The sequence below is a fragment of the Peromyscus maniculatus genome, chromosome 2 (assembly GCF_049852395.1).
Source record: "Peromyscus maniculatus bairdii isolate BWxNUB_F1_BW_parent chromosome 2, HU_Pman_BW_mat_3.1, whole genome shotgun sequence".
In the NCBI taxonomy this organism is placed as follows: Eukaryota; Metazoa; Chordata; class Mammalia; order Rodentia; family Cricetidae; genus Peromyscus; species Peromyscus maniculatus.
The window spans coordinates 160,762,787-160,781,846 of NC_134853.1; the positions used below are offsets into that span (position 1 = coordinate 160,762,787).

General features: G+C 50.2%; 1 protein-coding gene across 13 annotated transcripts in view; it reads right to left on the reverse strand.

Moving 5' to 3' along the window:
• Positions 1 to 19,060, reverse strand: part of Fhad1 (forkhead associated phosphopeptide binding domain 1) — a 124,382-nt gene that overhangs the window by 38,559 nt on the left and 66,763 nt on the right. For 8 of the 13 annotated variants that reach the window (XR_013049438.1, XR_013049437.1, XM_006975497.4 and 5 more), the window contains exons 15-19: positions 14,826 to 14,896; positions 13,779 to 13,919; positions 7,399 to 7,506; positions 4,367 to 4,474; positions 3,288 to 3,392 (exon numbers count right to left, since the gene is read on the reverse strand). Coding sequence is in view for 10 of the 13 variants with exons in the window: in XM_006975497.4 (XP_006975559.3) it covers positions 3,288 to 3,392; positions 4,367 to 4,474; positions 7,399 to 7,506; positions 13,779 to 13,919; positions 14,826 to 14,896 (533 nt within the window). In the remaining 3 variants the exon portion in view is untranslated. The remainder of the gene's footprint in view (positions 1 to 3,287; positions 3,393 to 4,366; positions 4,475 to 7,398; positions 7,507 to 13,778; positions 13,920 to 14,825; positions 14,897 to 19,060) is intronic. The other 5 variants (XR_013049439.1, XM_015994336.3, XM_076565615.1 and 2 more) reach the window with 1 other exon arrangement.

Genomic DNA, 19,060 nt, shown 5'->3' on the forward strand with positions numbered 1-19,060 from the left:
CATAAAAAATAAAATGACAAAAGAAAAATACCTACTCAGGCCAGGTGTGGTGGTGTCAGCCTATAATTTCAGCTACTTGAAAGGCTGAGAGGCAGGAGGATGGTAGAATTGAAGCCAACCTGGATTACATAGTGAGTTTGAGGTCAATTTGGGCAAGTTAGTGAGACCCCATTTCAAAAATAAAATAAAATAAAGAAGTTGGATGTGGCTCAGTGGAAGAGCACCTGGCCAGCTTGTGTGAGGTCCTGGGCTCCACTCCCCAGTAGCATAAAACAAAACAAGCCAGTTTGTCAGGTACCTGTGTGTCTCGGCTGGGCCACTGGCTGTCTTTCCATTGAGCTACCTGGATTCCTCAGATGGTTTAGAGATGAACCAGACCTGTGTCTGCAAGTCTTTCCTGTCCAATCCGGGAGATGCGTCTGCACACTGTTCTCTCTGCCCGGTGGAAGCTTTTAACCTGTCCATTTTCATTTTTGTTTCCTGGGTTTGGGGTGGGGGAGTTGGCCTGCAGAATACCTGCCAGAGCCACACTCGAGGGTTTGCGTGTGCTCTGTCCTGGTGCATGGTGGGTCCACACTCGAGGGTGTGCTCTGTCCTGGTGCATGGTGGTCCCCTCGGGGTGGGGCGTTACTGCTCCTCCTGATGTGATTGCTGCTACCCACCACCTGAGGTCTCCCTCAGTGGAGCTCTGGTGGGGTTGGCACCTGGAGGGACTTTGTCTCCATGTGCTTGTTTGACATTTTTGCTGTGGGCTCGAACCCAGGGTCTTGCACATGCTAGGCAAGCACTGTATCTTTGAACTCTAAGCTTTCTTTTTACTTTTGATTTTGAGACGGGGTCTTTCCAAGTTTCCAAGCCAGCCTTGAGCTCTCTGCAACCCAGACTGGACTTGAACTGCCTCAGCCTCCTGAGAGGCTGAGATTGCAGGCTTGCACTCACAGCCCTGCTGCGCGTGCTCTACCTTTGTGTGGTGACTGCACAGCCAGCAGGGGTTCCTTGCCCTGTGACTGCTGGAATAAAATTGTAGTTTATGTACTGATTCATGACATACTTACAAGATTTACTTTTTGCTGTGGGATGGTCTGTATGTCAAATTGCTCTGATTGGTCAATAAATAAAACACTGATTGGCCAGTGGCCAGGCAGGAAGTATAGGCGGGACTAACAGAGAGGAGAAAAGAAAGAACAGGAAGGCAGAAGTAGTCACTGCCAGCCACCGCCAGGACAAGCAGCCTGTGAAGATGCTGATAAGCCACGAGCCGCGTAGCAAGGTATAGATTTATGGAAATGGATTAATTTAAGATATAAGAACAGTTAGCAAGAAGCCTGCCATGGCCATACAGTTTGTAAGCAATATAAGTCTCTGTGTTTATTTGGTTGGGTCTAAGTGGCTGCGGGACTGGCGGGTGACAGAGATTTGTCCTGATGGTGGGCAAGGCAGGAAAACTCTAGTTACAACTTTTATTTCATGTGTGTGGGTATTTTATGTCTGTATACTACTTGTGTGCCTGGGGCCGGTAGAGGCCAGAAGAGGGCATTAGATCCCCTGGAACTGGAGTTATAGATGGTTTGAGCTGCCGTGTGAGTGACAGGAATCAAACCCAGAGTCTTTGTAAGAGCAGCCAGTGCTCTTAACTGCTGAGCCATCTCTCCAGCCCTGATATACACATATGTGTGATATGTATATGTATGTATATGTGTATACATATATATGTATATATGTGTTTCATTATATATATATATACATATATATATATATTACATTAGTCTCATTACTAGCCTATCTTCTCTAAACAGTTTAAATTCTCTTCTTCACCCACACTTACTGACTCATTCTCCAGCATTCCAGGGTGCATTATTTGGGAAATAAAGTAAAGAGACAGCTCCCATGGTCAGTTCTCAGTCTGAGCTCCAGGCACCCACATGGGACTGTGGCAGCCCTGAGTTCTTGGGCCTTGCTTGCCTTACTTTGCTGGATTCTGCCTCCTCTGGACACTCATCCATCAGTTAAGGCCTCCCATCTAAGTGGGGTCCAGAGCAGCTGTGCCATCCCCAGAGCTTTGTTGACATTGTTTCTCCTTTGGTGGTGGTGTTCCAAATGCTCCAGAGTCATTCTGGTAGCTTCTTAAAAACATAGATTCCAGTCGGGCAATGGTGGCACATGCCTTTAACCCTAGTACTTGGGAGGCAGAGGCAGGTGGATCTCTGTGAGTTCGAGGTCAGCCTGGTCTACAGAGGGAGCTCCAGGACAGCCAGGGCTACACAGAGAAACCCTGTCTCAAAAACAAAAACAAACAAAATACAGATTCCAGATCCACCCTATATCCAGGGCACTCAAAGCACATGCATGACAATGTGTGGGTGCCTGTGTTTAAAGAAAACCACACAGAATGCATGCACAGACACCTTCTTAGACCAGCAGGCCCTGAAGATCCTTTCAACGCATATTTATCTATTTAAATCTAACTCACAATTGCCAGGTTTGGTGTTGCTCACTTACTTTGACTAAGATATTGGCCAAGGTGTGTGTGTGTGTGTGTGTGTGTATATGTGCGCGCGCGCACGCGCGCGTGTGCACATGTGTCCTTTACATGATGGGAACCCAGGATGAGTGAATATCTGCAGTTTGTGAGATGTATGAAATCACTTCCTCTTTGCCCACCATGACAGAATTGTGGATCTTTTTTTTTTTTTTTTTTTTTTTTTGGTTTTTCGAGACAGGGTTTCTCTGTGTAGTTTTGTGCCTTTCCTGGAGCTCACTTGGTAGCCCAGGCTGGCCTCGAACTCACAGCGATCCGCCTGGCTCTGCCTCCCGAGTGCTGGGATTAAAGGCGTGCGCCACCACCGCCCGGCAGAATTGTGGATCTTAACAGATTTGGAAGGTCATGACTGCTGTGACAAGCTGTCAGGAAGGGACATGGAGATGACTGGATGTCCCCTCTCTGTCACCACTGCCTTACTCTACACAAAGCTGTAGTACAGTGGAAGAAGTGGGTGAAAAGGAAAGGTTTGGGATTTCTGGGTACGGAGCCTGCCCCCCGCAATTCTGAGCCAGGAACTTGTAACAGTCACACACTGCATGGGTCTGTCTGTGTGCTATGATCAACAGTTGTGTCTCACCACAGAATGAGATCGACCTGTTTCATATGTGGGAGCATCACGGTCCAGAGACAGCAAGTAACTTTCCTAAAGTCCCCCAGCAGAAGAAGGATTTGAACCCTGACTGCCTGGCTGCAGGGCCTGGCAGGTCCATGGGAGCAATGGGTCTCTCGTCCCTGAGACTCGTACCTCTTTTTGCTTGGTCAGGCGATTCTCCAGGTCCTGTATTCTCCTTTTTTCTTTCTCTAGGGTGTCCCGAATTTTGAGTCTCTCGTGGGTGATGCTCTCTGAGATCTGGAAGTCAAAGAGGGATTTCAGGGGGAGCAGAAGCAAGAGGGTAGTGGTTTGAGTAAGAGTACCCCCACACACACCCGCACCCCCACCCCATAGGCTCATGCAGGTGTGGCCTTGTTGGAGGAAGCGTGTCACTGGCTGTGGGCATTCCAGGCCCAGTCTCTCGCTCTCTGCCTTTGGATCAGGCTGTAACTCTCAGCTACTGCTCTAGCACCGTGGTGAGTGCCATGCTCCCGCCATGCCCTCCGCCCACATGATGATAACGGACTAACCCAATGAAACTGTAAGCAAGCCCTCAATTAAATGTTTTCTTTTTACAAGCGTTGCCTTGGTCATGGTGTCTCTTCACAGCCACGGAACAGTGACTAAGACAGAGGGCAGACTCACTGCAACGGGAAGCCAAGGAGAGTCACCATGGAACCAGTGACTCGGGGTCTGGGGCAAGAACTCAGGGAACAAGGTGCCTGCCGGGATGTGAGGTGAGAGGAAGTGATGAGGCTGGGGAGCAGGAAGCCGTGTCTCAGTTAGTCACAGGAGCATAAAGGAAGGAGGGGCTCCTCCTCTCTGGTTCCCAGGCTGGCATCAGTCCCACCCCGGGTGCTGACATTGTCTAACCTGGTAGGTGTTGGCACCAGGGCAGGTTCACCCTGGAAAGTCCCTGGCTTTCGGGAGGTGGAGCAGAGTGACAGTGCTGGGAACACGTTTCCTCCTCCAGCAGCCACAACCCCGGGCTGCTTCAGAGAAGAACGGTATGTACTTTACGTTCAGTGACTTTTGTCCCACAAAGAGATCATTTCGATTTCCATTTTTCCGAGGCCCTGGGTCTGAGCTCCAGGGATCCTCCCTGGCTGGCTAGTGAGTGGCAGGTGTTGGCCACTTCCCGGACAGGTGCTGCAGCAGGGTGACCCTGGGGCTGCTGGGCTGTCAGGCACACCTGGCTGGCTGTCCTCCCGGAGGGCCCTGGCTGCTCCTACCTCCTTCTGCTGGGTCAGCTGATTCTCCAGGTCTTGTACCTTCCTCCTTTCTGCCTCCAGCACTTCCCGCATTTTCCTTTTCTCATGAGCCACACTGTCCTCCAAGACCTGAAAGGCACGGCCAACAATACCAGCGTCCAAGCTAAGACGGATGTCACCCTCAGGATGACCTCACCCCCAGAGCACCCCTACCAGGAGCTGCTGCTAGGAACCCATTTTATAGACAAGGGAACCAGGGGCCGGAAGAGACGAGGGCTCAGGGCCACATGGTCTGTCATCAGGGAGGCCAGGGTCCTGAACAGAGCAAACACACAGGCTATGTGCAGAGGGTCTGGGAGGAGACCGGCAGGCGGAGGGGCCCAAGTTCTGAGGCAGAAGAGTCCCGCGGATGGTGGACTCTCCAACTAGGGAAGCAAGTTTCTGAAGAAAGGAGATTAGGGGATGAATGAGCCAGTCACCACCTCCTGGAAGGTTCACGAGCCTTGCAGGGACGCGCTGGGACCAGGGAAGAGCTCTGGGTTAGTATGCTGCGGTCCCTAGCCACAGAATTTCATCTGGTCCATTACTCTGCTAATGGACTCACTGCAGATTACACCCCCAGAGGATCGAGTCTGTGGTCCTGGCACAGTAACTGAGATCCCGAGAAAAGTGTGGCCTCGGCTTTCACAGGGCCTCCCTCCAGGGCCCAGCTGGGCATCAGGTGTTTGGAACTTGCAACGTGATTTCTACTGGACTCCATAAGAGGAGGGGATTAGCCTTTGGAAGGCATTTAATCTCGGGAGATGGCCAGGAGCTACACGGAGACAGTTTTATGTGGTTCGTGCCTCTGATCCCAGCACCTGGAGGTGGAGGAAGGATCAGGAGTTCAGAGGTCATCCTTGTCTGTATAGTGAGTTGGAGGCCAGCCTAAGCTAACAGATCCTTTGTCAAAACAAAACAAAACAACAACCAAAAACCAAAAACCAGAGCCAAAAACCCAAGAAACAAACAAATGAACAAAAGACCCCCCCACCCCCACCCCGAGGTGGCTCAATTCTTTCTGGGAAGAAACTACGACCAGGCCTTATCAGAGGTGACCTGACCCCCAAGGACTGGTTTAACCAACGCCAGCTCCCCTCTGTGTGATGCTTTTTTTTTTTTTTTAAAGGCAGGGTCTTATGCTGTAGCCCTGGTTGGTCTACAGTTCTGCATATAGACCAGGCTCACCTCAAACTCACAGAGATCCATCTGTCTCCGCTGTGTGAGTAGAGATTACAGCTGTGTATCACCACACCTGGCCCAGAGGCTTACATTTTTCTGACACACCCCGTCTGTCACCTTGGAATCTCTAAATTCAGGGGCCTGGCCAGCCCTTGTTGATTCCTGGATGCCATCTGACTTAAATGACTCCATGGAGACCCAACGTACCCACCAGCACCTCCTCACCCTGCCTGGAGACAGGACTCAAGGCAAACCTTGGTGACACTGTTTACAGAGTGCTGAGGAACTGCTGTGTGAGAAACCACATGTAAACATCTCCCTGGGTCACATCTGATTGTTTGGGTGGACTTGTATGTAGGGGGATACTTTCTCTCTCGTGGAGGGCAGGCAAGCACTCTACTTGAAGAAGGTGGGTTGTCAGGAAGCAGGGGTGGGAGGGAGGGCGCAGGGGGAGGGTGCGGGGGCATGCCCAAGCGCCGGGAGACCTGGCTGTAGTGATAACAATGACAGCTACCACAGATCAGTGACACTTCTGGGTCAAACGCTTGGCTGTGCTTTATCTCTAGCCTTCATGGCTCCCTTCCAAGAAGGGAGGTATTGATAGACTCAAACTCGCATCCTGTGTGGCTACAAAGCCTGTACCCTTCAGGACTGAGGGATTATCGAAGGCACCTGTGTCAACGGATCAGGGGTCTGAGACTGGCCACAGGCTAAATGCAAACTGACGATGTATCGGAGCTTTCCTGTGAGCCAGAGTCTGGGCACATCTACAGAAACAGCATCCCTCTTTCATGAGGGAGGGGAACACCCTTTCCCAGACTTCCGTGCCTGGAGGATGGTGTTTGGTTCTGGCTCCTGACTGGACTTTAGCAAGAGGACAGGTGGTGGACTGCAAACTTCAAAGCTTAGGAGAGCGCAGAAGCTCAGGGGACCACCCAGCTGCGGCTGCCGGGATCTATTCCAGACCCCCTTTTCTCCCCAAGAGGAAATGAAGGCCAGAGGTTTTTTTGACTTTTCAAGAGAGAATGGAGATCTGGGTTTTCAAATACATTTTCGGAGTCCGAAGTAAAACATTCTAGGTATAACAACACATCTGCAGACCCTGTCATCCAATGAACTACAGGTCGGTGGCTTCTGGAGCATAAAGCGGGCATGAGGAGGTGGTGCAAGCCAGGCTACTCCCATCCTGCTGTGCATGACAGGGGACCAGGGTGGAGTGGGATGGTGGCTGGGAAGGACATAGGAGCTGGTGCCTGGCTCTTCAGCATCTGGACTGTTATGGGAAGAGGAAGCCTGAGATGGGTTGATGGTGGCCACCTTTTGGCCAGAAAGAGCTTGACTCACCCCAGCCTAAGAAAGACTTCCTGCAAGCCCTGGGCATCCTTCTGCACAGGGCTGAAGAAAACTTCTGGGTACTGGTTCTGAAGATGGGTGAGTTTAGGATGTTGTTGAATCGTTCTCTCAAGATCCTGTCATTCTCCATTCCATGTTTCGGGGCAGACGTGTGTGAATGCTGCCCCACCCTGTCTCAGCCTGTACTTTATGCTGTCACCCATGAGACAGAGCCTTTGTGCAATAGCCTTCATCGGCCTCAAACTCACAGTGATCCTCTCAGCTTCCTAGTGTCAGGGTGATGGGCAGGAGCCACCATACCTGGCTTATCACGTCACATTTTTTTTTTCCTCAACTGGTCGGCAAGGCTACATCTCCATGGCTCTCTCCCAATTGTAGAGCCCAGGCCAGGACAAACAGCACAGAACAGCGCCCCCATGCCCCACCCTTCTTCCATCTCCCCACAATCCCTTTAGCAGACCTCCACCAGCTGGGTGTACCTCCTTTTGACAGGCCAAGTGGCTCTCCAGATCACAGACTCGACTTTGTGCCTTCTCCAGTGCCTCCTGTGCTCTGTGTTTCTCCCGAATGATGCTCTCCTCCAAAGCCTGCAAGCCAACCCCTGTTGTTGAGTCCACCTGTTGCCATGGCAGGAAGTAACCTCTCCCTGGGCTCTGCCTGGTTTGCTCTTCCGTCCTTAGCATGCCTCACGCGGGTCCGGGCAGAGGATCCAATGACTCAGTGGGCTCCAAAGAAGCAGGTCTGCGTGAGAACTTCAGAGGGACCCTGACAACTGCATGCCTTGAATGACAGTGCTGGATTGATGACTGAGCCTGGCATTTCTTTGGCCACTTAAAAAAAAAAAGTTCCCAGAGCATCCAGGATTCTTTGGAGGGAGGCTGAGGGATGAGCTAAAACTCGTGTATTTTTAGAGACAGAGTAGAGGAGGAAGGATCACTTAAAAGCCAGGACGGCGACGGGAGATGGCCCGGTCTGTCAGTAAAGCACTTGTTTCCAAAGCATAAGGAGCTGAGCTGATGCCCAGCATTCACTTAGAAACAGGTGTGGGGCTGGAGAGACTCCACAGCAGGTGAAATTCGCAAGTGAGAGAACCAGAGCTCAGGCACCCAGCACCCACATCAGTGCTGGGTGGGTGTGGCGGGCTGCCTGTAATTACAGAGCTCTGCAAGCAGAGAAGAGGGGGCCCTGGAGCACGCTGGAGTTAGCTGTCCTCTGAGCTCTGGGCTCCACTGAGAGACCCCGTCTCAATTGATAAGGTGGAGTGTGATCACGGAGGACTCTTGGGTTTCCACACTTCAGTGCACACACATGCATGTATTTGGACTCACATAGGCACTTGCAGTCACATACATATTACACCCCCACATGCATATGAATATGCATGACCACAGGCATATATACCACATACAGAGACACAGAAAAGAAAAAAAAATGCCAGGCGTGGTGGTGTGCCCTTGTAATCCCAGTCCTGCGGAGAAGGAGACAGGCAGATTCCTGGGGCTTACTGGCCAGATAGTCTAGCTTATCTGGCAAGTTCTAGGCCAGAGAGAGACCCTGTCTCAAAGAACAAGGAAGGGCTGGTAGGATAGTTCAGTGGGTAAAGAGGCTTGCTGGCCAAGCCTGACAACCTGAGTTTAGTATTTGAGAGCCACATGGAAGAAGAGAGCTGATTCCTGAAAGTTGTTTTATGACCTTCCAACATGAGCCATGACATGAGCATGTCTACACACACACACACACACACACCAGGACTAAGGCCCACAAAGTTTCTTTCAGATGAATCTCTGGGGTCCAGCTGGTTGGGAGCCAGGATGCACATGACAGTGGCAGTCTGTCTGGGTGGGGATGTCACTTTGTCCGGCTGGTACTCTGTCCGAGGTTTCTACGTTTAAGGGGTTTGAAGCAGCACTTCAAATGCCGTCTATCAGGAACAATTTTACAAGGGCTGAGAAGGAGCAGGCTGGTGACTTTGGGGGTGGGTGTCATGCTGGCTAAGGCCTCACATCCCCAAAGGGAAACAGCCAACCCCTAATTCAAACAACCTGCCACAGGGCTGGGAAGGGCTGGTGCTAAGTGGGGATGTCAGTCAGGAAGCAGGAGCAAGAAGGAGCATTTGGGAGGATTTTGAAGACGCTAGGTCCTTTCTGGGTTTACTTCTCTCTGTGGAATGAAAGGTTTGTTTTTTTATTTATTTTTCCTCTATCCAGTTGTTCTCCAAAAATCTACCACTGTGAATTTTGCTTCTGTGTTTTGAATCTGAAACACAGGTTCCTGCTGAACGTGTTTGGTCCCCACCTGTGCTGCCATCTTAGAAGGTTCTGGAAACTTTAGGACGTGGGGCCTAGTAGCAGAAAGTTGGTCAGCAGGGCGTCTATACTAGTCCCTCATCTTTTCTCCTTTCTCTACTTCCTGTCTACCATGAAGTGCAGAGTCCTCTCTGCCACATGCTCCTGACCCCATAATGTTCTGCAAAGTGCACAGGGTCCAGCAAACACACAAACCCTTCCTTCCTCTTAAAAAGCTAAACACAACTACCCTATGACCCAGCTTCTGAGTGAATCGAAGCCAGCGATGCCTGCACATCCATGTCTGTCGACTGTCGACGGACCGTTCGTAACATCCAAGACACGGAACAGGCTGGCCACCCCTCAGCAGGCAAACAGGCATGGAAAGAAAATGTGTCGCGATGCATAAAGTAGCCATAGGGGAGAATGGAATTGTAGTGTTTGCAGAGAAATGTGTGGCATTGGAAATCACCATGTTAAGTGAAAGAAACCAGACCCAGAAAGACCAACATCATGTTTTCTCTAATATGTGGGACTGATGAGGTAGGTCCAAGCTTTGGTCCACAGGTTACATGAGGAGCTATGAATCCAACACTAACTTATACCTTTACTTTAAGCATGGTGAGATTTTTTTTTTTTGAGACAGGATTTCTCTGTATAGCTTTGTGCCTCTCCTGGAACTCACTCTGTAGCCCAGGGTGGCCTTGGATTTACAGAGATCCGCCTGGCTCTGCCTCCTGAGTGCTGGGATTAAAGGCGTTCACCACCACTGCCCAGCTGAGGTTTTTTTTTTTTTTTTTTTTTTTGAGATAGGGTCTCCTATGTATTCCTGGCTAGCCTGGGTCCTATTATGTAGACCAGGTTAGCCTCTAGCCCCCAAAGATTTGCCTGCTTCTGCCTCCCAAGTGCTGGGATTAAAGGCGTGAGTCTCCATGTTCAACCCTATTTCATGGTTTTCCCACATCTGTGGAATGTAGATTGTAGAGTGTGACATGCAAGTCAAGGGGACTATTTGGGGGAGAGGGGGACTGAGGGGGAACATGCAAGGGTAATGGGGTGAACAGGGTCAAAGTAGAATGTTATATAGGTGCAAAAATATCATCATGAAACCCATTGTTGTGTACACAAATACTTTTTGAGGATCCTTCCTTCTTTAGGACTTTTTTTTTTTAATTTAAAAACCTCAGGCATTCTATCAGAGCAAGGAGAAGGCTGATAAACACAGCAGCCATCATTAATCTTGCCTTTGCAAAGGTCATGCACACGTTTCGGCTGTTGGTTCCCCCATTTTATGTTCTCCACTCCACAAAAGGCAGAAAGGGGGCTAGTGAGATGGTAAGGACGTCTACCGCAAAACCTGATGACCTGAGTTCAATTCCCAGAACTCACACTGTGGAAGAAGGGAACTGAATGCCACTGTCCTCAGCCTTACAGACACACAGACACACAGACACACAGGCACATACACACACAGACACACAGACACACAGACACACACAGACACACACAGACACACACACAGACACACAGACACACACACACAGACACACACACAGACAGACACACACACACACACACACACACACACACACACACACGCACGCACGCGCACACGCACTGAGTAACTAATAAAAAGAAAAGGCAGAAGAAAGGCAGAGGGAGGAGACAGAGATCCCAAAGGAGCTGGATGTGGACTGGAGGTTGGAGAGGGGTGGGGAGCAGGTACCTGTGACAGAGACGGACTGTCCCAGTCAGGGGTCACTGAACTGGAGCCAACAGAGGTGGCAATGCTGTGGAGGGCCTCGTCCTTCACTGAGGAGAGGAGATGGAGGCAGCAGGTAGGAAGAAGGGTACCCTGTGCCCGGCCTTCCACGCCCACCCTGACTGTGGCTACCAACTGTGGCTGTGCTTTGGAGTGTTACCAACCCCAGAGCCTGAGGTACATTCCCACAGTTGTCCTCAGAACCTAAGTGACCAAATGTGGCCAAGCCATGGGGTCACGAGCCACTGACCGAGGAGGAGAGCGAAGAAGGAATCAGAACGTACGGCAGGTCTTCAAGTGTGACCCAGGAGAATGATGAGAACTGGCTTCAGAAACACATTCTCTACCTTCTCCACAGTCTGACACAATAGGTCTTGGGTGTGGGCCCAGACTACTTTGTCTCAAATGCTTGTTTACTAGCACATATTAATTATGAATAATAATGGGTTTCATTGTAACATTTAAACACACGTATATAATGTATTTTGGTCGTATTCACCCCCATTCCCCTCTCTTTCCCCTCCGGGATTCTCTCGGATCCCTTTCCTCTTCTCAAGTACTCCCCATTGTACTTCGTACCCTCTGCTCTCTCTCTCTCCTCCCTCTTTCTCTCTTTCTTCCTCCCCCATCTCCCCCCTCCCCACTTCTCTTTCCTTGTGACTCAATTTGTGCCTTCAGATCTTGCTTACAGGAGCATGGGGGGGCGGGGCGGGGCACCTGCCACAGAAGAAATTCCTCTCTCTGTCCACTGGCTACACCACTGAAGAAACTCTCTTTTTCCTCTCTCTCTGTCTCTCTGTTTCTGTCTCTCTGTCTTTCCCATCAATCATTAATTGCCTAAGGATCCCCAGAGAGGGGCAGAGCCTTGTGTGCTGTGGTTGATATATTGTGCACCTCAATAAACTCATCTGCGGGTCAGAGAACAGAACAGCCACTATATTAAACATAGGTTTAAAAGGACCAAGCAGACGCTGTAACAGACTGTCAGTCTTCTCTCAGAGATCAGGCCTCAATCTCAGTTTCCCGAGACTTGAGCAAGCAGTTTCAGGGTGGGGGGCATGACTTAGTCCTTGTAGTAGCTCTCTTTCTGCACGTATTCTGACTGCTCAAGGTTCAGCCAGTTGTTTACTGTCTGGGACCCCTCACAAACTTAGAGCCACATGCATGGGTCAGTGTGAACATGCGAGGCCAGCCAGCCTCCATGGCAGTTCAAGGACAGAGCCTGGGACCTGTCCAAGACTGCCCCAAAATGGTAACTGAAACCCCCAATCAGTATATTCAAAGGTTACAAACCCTCACCCAATCATATGACGCCAAGGCTTGTACCACCCTGCTTGCGAGTTTTTCCCTTTACAAAACCCTCATCCTGAGAGCTCAGGGCCATCCTCATCTACCCGCTGTGTCAGATGTTGGACAAAGACCAAGTCTGGGCTTGCTTGTTATCAATAAACCCCTGTGTGTTTTGCATGAGATATCGGCTCTGTGGTGGTCTTGCTCGGGGGTCTCACAACATAGGCAGTGATAGCACACACCTTTAATCCTAGCATTCTAGAGGCAGAGACAGGCAGATCTCTGTGAGTTCAAAACCACACTGGAAACAGCCAGGCATGGTGACACATGCCTTTAATCCCATGAAGTGATGGCAGGAAGCAGAAAGGTATATAAGGGATGAGAACTAGGAACTAGAGCCTTTTTTTAAGCTTTTAGCTTTTAGCAGCAGTTCAGCTGAGATCCATTCAGATGAGGATTCAGAGGCTTTCAGTCTGAGGAAACAAAATCAGCTGAGGAATTGTCGAGGTGAGGTTGGCTGTGGCTTGTTCTGCTTTTCTGATCTTTCAGCAATCACCCCAATAATACCTGGCTCCAGGTTTGTTTTTATTAATAAGACCTTTTAAGATTCAGGCTACAGTGGGCTCCTTGTCCCTCCCTGACAGGACGTCTACAGGCCCAGTCTTGCACAGACTTTGTGAAGGTGACCACAGCTGTGAGTTCAGGTCTGTGACATAGACCATGTTTAATAAAACATCTGATCAGAGTTGCTTTCCTTGGGACATCTCTGGGAAAGCCTCAGGTACCCAACACTGTGTCTAGAATGCAGATCTGGGGTGTCACGACCCTCTAGGGGTTGTCAGAACTGTGACCTGGACTCTGCATCTCAAACAGACCCTCAGATGGTCCACTGCACCTTGGCGTGTAGACATCGCTGCAGGGCTTCTATTGGCCTGGGTTCTAGAAGGGTGAGCCACAGTTTGGGCCAGTTTGTTTTCCCAGCTACATATCTAGAGAAAAAAGGCTGGTGCGATCTGAAATCGGTTTTGCTTATACTTTGTCAGGCACAAACCAGGATCTGCAGTAATGACTCCTTTTGGTATAGTCAACTGTAATACAAAATAAATAGAGTAGCATTTCCCAAAATGTCAACATGCCTGCCTTTTCCAGTTGATCTTTCTGTGACTTCTTTTTCTTTTCAAAGATTTATTTATTTTTACTTGTATGGGTGTTCTGCCTGCACGTATGTGTACTATCTGTGTGTAGTACCCACAGAGGCCAGAAGAGGGCATTAGACCCCCAGGAACTGGAGTTACAGATGGTTATGAGCTGCCATGTGGGTGCTGGAAAGCAAACCCCAGCCCCCTGCAAGAGCAGCCAATGTTCTTAACCACTGAGCCATCTTTCCAGTTCATTGCTGTGGGTTTAGGACCCAATCATTCACCCCATGTAACTCACTTAGAACCAGTATACCAATCAGGAAGCACTTCAACCCAAAGTCCCCAGTGACCCAGGCTCAAAGGACTGCCACAGGCCACCTTACCTCCTTCTCTTCCGTCAGCTGCTGGATTCTGGCTTTCAGCTTCTCCTCTTGTTCCAGCTTCTCCTTGTTCAGCTTCTCCTTCTCGGCCAGGTGCTCCTGCTGCAGAGACTGCTGAGTTTCCTGAGAAGTGCTCATCTGGGCCTGCATGGAGAGAAAAGCCAAACGAATCCCACAGGGGAGAGACTGGAGTCCTTTTCCTATTTCCTTCCGAACTGTTTATCTTCCAGGGAGCAAAGGCCCCCATAAAAGTTCCTTAAGAACATGGCTGAACCACACTTGGTCTAGAGAGGTGACTGGTGAGGACAGCAGGAATGTTAAGATGTCACACTCTGGTTTTAGATAGAAATCCTCGCTCTAGTTAATTCTACGTGTGTCCCCACTCCGAACAGGAGGTGTCACTGTGCCTGCCTCTGACTCATGAGATGATGGGGGCTTTTAGTCCCGTGCATGGTGTGTAGTAGATGCTCAGTAAACAGGAGCCAGACTCATTGGAAGGCTCCTGCTTTTGATTCTTTATCCAAATAGCTGTGTGGCAGTCAGATTATCACCAACCTCTCGGAACACTGATGTCCACATCTGTAGAATGGGATGGATGAACTGCCGTTCATAGGCCATCTTTATGTGTGTGTGTGTGTGTGTTGGAGGGGGGGCACGTAGCATGTATGAGTAGGCATGCATGTGCCTGGCATTCATGTGGAGATGCGAGGACAACCTGACAGAGTCAGGTCCCAGGGATTGAACTCTGGCCATCAGGCTTGGCGGCAAGCATCCTGATCTGCTGAGCCACCTCACTGTCCCCCTTTTGGAGATTTTTTTTTTTTTTAAACAGAGGAAATCAAGCACTGTGGTTATCCCAGGAAGCCAGACAGGGGAAGGTGCTCTGTATTTGTCTATTCCTTTGTGGGCCATCTCAGACACTGGGCTCAATCCCTTTGTGCGAATGGAAAATCCTGTCACCAGCAGAGGGGTGGGGCTGACTCCCCCACAGCATGAAAACAAATTCAAATTCACAATTGGGAAGGGGGAGAAAAGAACTTAAAGAATCACCTGAAGTTCCTTGGTCTTGCTCATGATTTTCTTGTAATGTTCCAGAAGATATATTAGATACAGAGAGAACCCTTAAAAAGGGGGGCAGGAAGAGAGGTGGGCATCAATTTATCTCCTGTCACTTCCTCCCTCCCTCCCTCCCTCCCTCCCTCCCTCCCTCCCTCCCTCCCTCCCTCCCTCCCTCCCTCCCTCTCTCCCTCCCTCCCTTCTTCTCTGCCTTCCTCTGTATGTCTTCCTTTGTTTTTTGAGATGGGGTCTTGCCCCTTGGTGGTAGTGCACACCTTAATCCCAGCACTTGGAGGCTAGCCTGGTCTACAGAGCAAGTTCCAGGACAGCCAGGGCTACATAAGGAAACCCTATCTCAAAACACACACACACACACACACACACACACACACACACACACACACAGAGAGAGAGAGAGAGAGAGAGAGAGAGAGAGAGAGAGAGAGAGAGAAGAGAGAGAGAGAGAGAGAGAGAGAGAGAGAGAGAGAGAGAGAGAGAGAGAGAGAGAGAGAGAGGTGGTCTTGCTATGTAGCCCAGGCTGGTCTTGAACTTGTGACCTTTCTGCCTCAGCATTCTAACTGCTGACAGTACAGACATGCATCACCACACCCAACTATGCATGACTTATGGGATCTGCAGACAGGTGGACACAGGTACTCTGGCCCTCTCATCAAGACAGGACAAGCTGTCAAGCAACATTTTTTTAAAATGGTTGTTAGATGGGCCCATCACAGATCCCAAGTGTGGATGGCTCTGTTTTGGTAGAAACTAAAAACCTATCAATAAAGCATCTATTTGAAAGACATTTCCTGTATACAAATTGAGAGTGTGGTCTGAAGTGACGGGTCCAAGCTGACAGATTAGAAACACACAGGGACCATGGGTAGCATGCTAGAGAAGGGGAAGACAGGAGAGTGTGAGGGTCTCAGCAGAGGGGACATTTGTCTAGTGTGGGTGGGGTGGGAGGGAGGGCATTCTAGAACAGAAGCTGAGGCTGGCTGAGGGATGATGCCACCAACGGCTGGGTCCTCGTTCCTGGGGCCTGTGAGTACACGGAGAAAGGGACTTGACCAGTGTGCTTAGGTTAAGGATGCTGCGGTAGAGAATATTCAGGGTTATCTGTGTAGACTCAGCATCCTCACACGGACTCTTAACAAGGAGACAGAGGCAAGGTAACAACTGGTCTAGATTGTTGGCCTCTAGTGTAGTGGGAGAGCCCAAACATGTTCAAAGGGCAGTGGTGACCTGTTCGGGCAGCACACAGCAAAAAGATGAGAGGATGAAAATATATGGAGCACATCCCCCGTGTGCCTGGTGCTCTGGGAATCAATGAACGCCTCACCACAGCCGCAGCCTGTCATCGCCCCAAATGATGGATGAGCTTTGAGCTTTGGCCACTGGAAGGTCCAGGACTCAGTCAGTGTGACTGCAGGGTCTGAGTCACGAGCTGCTCAGCTACCGACTGAGCAGTGAGCTGCTCCGGGAAGAGCAGGTTTGCAGAATAAAAGCTGGGAGGGTTAGAGAGGCGCGGGCTGACAGGGCGGCTTTACCACAGTGTTGCTGCCATGGTAGACCGGCTCCTTCCTTGCATGAAGGCCGTCTTATGCCCTAGAGCGGTGGTTCTCAACCTTCCTAACGCTGCGACCCTTTAATACAGTTCCTCATGTGGTGACCCCCAACCATGCAATTATTTTGTTGCTACCTCATAACTGTAATTTTGCTATTGTTATGAATTGTAACGTAAATATCTGATCTGCAGGATATCTTATATATGACTCCACATACACAGGGGTCGAGACCCACAGGTTGAGAACCATTGCCATACAGGGTGTTTAGAAGCTTCCCTGGCCTCTGCCAGATGCCAGAAGGATCTCTCTTGGTCAGCCCATCATCAGAAGAATGAGGCCTCTAGACATGGCCAGATATCCGTGAGATGTTAGAGGTTCCTGATCATAGTTAGAGGCAGGGGACTTGCTTGTAGCTAAAGGCGAGCCCAGGTGGTCAAGGGTGATGTTCTGATCTAGATTGCAAGAAGCAGGCTGAGAGAAAGGATGAGGGACAATGGCTAGCTCTGAGACACCTGGAATCAACTACTGGAAGGCCCCCACAGGGAGCTAGTCAGGAACTGGACACCACCTGTGGCCAGCGCCAGTCTAGCCTGTCTGTCACTCAGCCACCCCCTGTGACCCAGGGCCAAATCACGGGTGGGATCTACAGAGGACCATGGGGAGAGGGAGTGCCAGATTGTGTCTCAAGATCCGATGGTGAAACGTTGGGATTTTACCTTTGGGGACAAGAGCGAGGTTTCATTATATTTTCAGTTACAAAAGCTTTAAGTGCTCATCACAAAAATCCAGAGATTACAGAAGCTGGTCATGGGAAGAGCTCATGGCTCTGTCTTCAGTGTTCCACACAGCGGCTGGCACCCAACAGCTGCTGAGGTGGGGGGTGCGGCTCAGTTGGTAGAGTGCTCACCCAGCATGCAGGAGGCGGCCCTGGGTTTGATTCCCAGCACCAGTGTAAACTGGATGTGGTGGTGCACACCTGTAATCCCAGCATTCAGGAGGCGGAGACGAGAGGACCAGAGGTTCAAGGTCATCCTCAGCTGCATATCAAGATGGAGGCCAGCCTGAGTCACATGAGATGCTGTCTCAAGAACAAAAACAATCACAAAGCCATTGGATGACTGAGTGAAAGTAAAGGGCGTCTGTGACCTGCCCCGTTGCCGTGACATTCCATAGTTTCGGTTGTGTGCCACCCCCAGACTTTTCTTTTGGTCAGCTGCTGACATTAAAAAAAAAAAAAAGAGGAACATAGTTTGCATATTGTTTTGCAACTTGTTTCTTTATTTCTTCTTTAGACAGGGTCTCACACCTGCTGCTCTTCCTGCTGAATGCTGGTCTAACTGCTGGGTCTTCCTTCCTCCCTCCCTCCCTCCCTCCCTCTCTTCCTTTCTTCCTCCCTCCCTCTCTTCCTTCCTTCCTCCCTCCCTCCTTCCATCCCTCCCTCCCTCCCTCCCTCCCTTCCTTCCTTCCTTTCTGTCTCCCTTCTCCTCCCCCCCTCCTTTTTTCTTTAAGAGTCTACATACTTATTACTGAACTAACCAGCTCACTCATGTAAAACAGATGAACAGCAGATCCCAGCCCCAGCTGAGCCTAAATCTCCAGTCATAGAAACTTGGAGTTGTGTCTGGTGACCAGATCGGCCTGGGCATTCAGCATGAACAGGCTTGCTGCTGTGAGTCCTTCACAGGGTCTCCTCCAGGGTCTTCTCCTGGAGTCGCGCCTGACCTTGTTACTAGTTTTCAGCCCATACCCTTGGGACAGTGGGATGAGTTTGCTTTGGTTTCTCGGCCAGGGATCCCTTGCTTCTGAATGTCTTGTGAGAATACTGAGGCAGGGGAGCATCTCAGTCACCTGACAGTCCACAATGGCAGCGATGAGGATGGCAGAGGCAGAGAGGAGAGGTTTTTTCTCTACTCTTTTCCCACTTAAAGGTACGGCATAGCTCAGCTCTTCTAGAAGCGTGGGTCCCCTCCCCACCCCCCAGTTGCAGAAATGGACACAGACAAGCGGGTTTGCAGAGATAGCTCTAAACAGTCCTTTCTTTCCCTTATCAAGGGAGCCTGAAAGACAAGTGGGGGCAGCTGACTTTCAAGGCTTCCCCTTCAATGTTTCCTGTCTTCCCAGCATTCCCTTTGTCAATCAGATAGGAAGCAGCGCTCCCTGGAAGCCGAGAAGCAAGACTTCTAGGCTCCCCCACACTAGGCAACCTTGACTGCCCTGGAGTTTATCTCAGGACTTATACACTTGCTCTGTTTTCTCTCTTGGAACGCTGTTGTAAAGGGATGTAGGAAGCATGGTGATTCGGAGCGGGGCTCTGAGGTCACAGGGACTTGGAGCAGGGAAGGACTCAAGGCCAAAGAGCTACACAGATGTCTTTTCTTTATAAACTGTCCAGACTCAGCTGTTCTGCTGTAGTAATGGAAATCTGGCTGAGACACTAGGGCATGACTCAAATATGGGTGGGATGAGGTTCACCCGGGAAATGACAGTGGAGACCCGTCCGTCTCTGTCTGGGGTCACAGCAGGACTTGTGCTGTAGGATGGAGGCAGGACCTGGTGCCCTGTTGGGCCTTCAGAGGAACTGGGGGGCCATGACAGAAAACACACTGACCTCAGTGCAAGTTCTGACTACTATATGCCCGTTTTTAACATTAGTGAAAATAA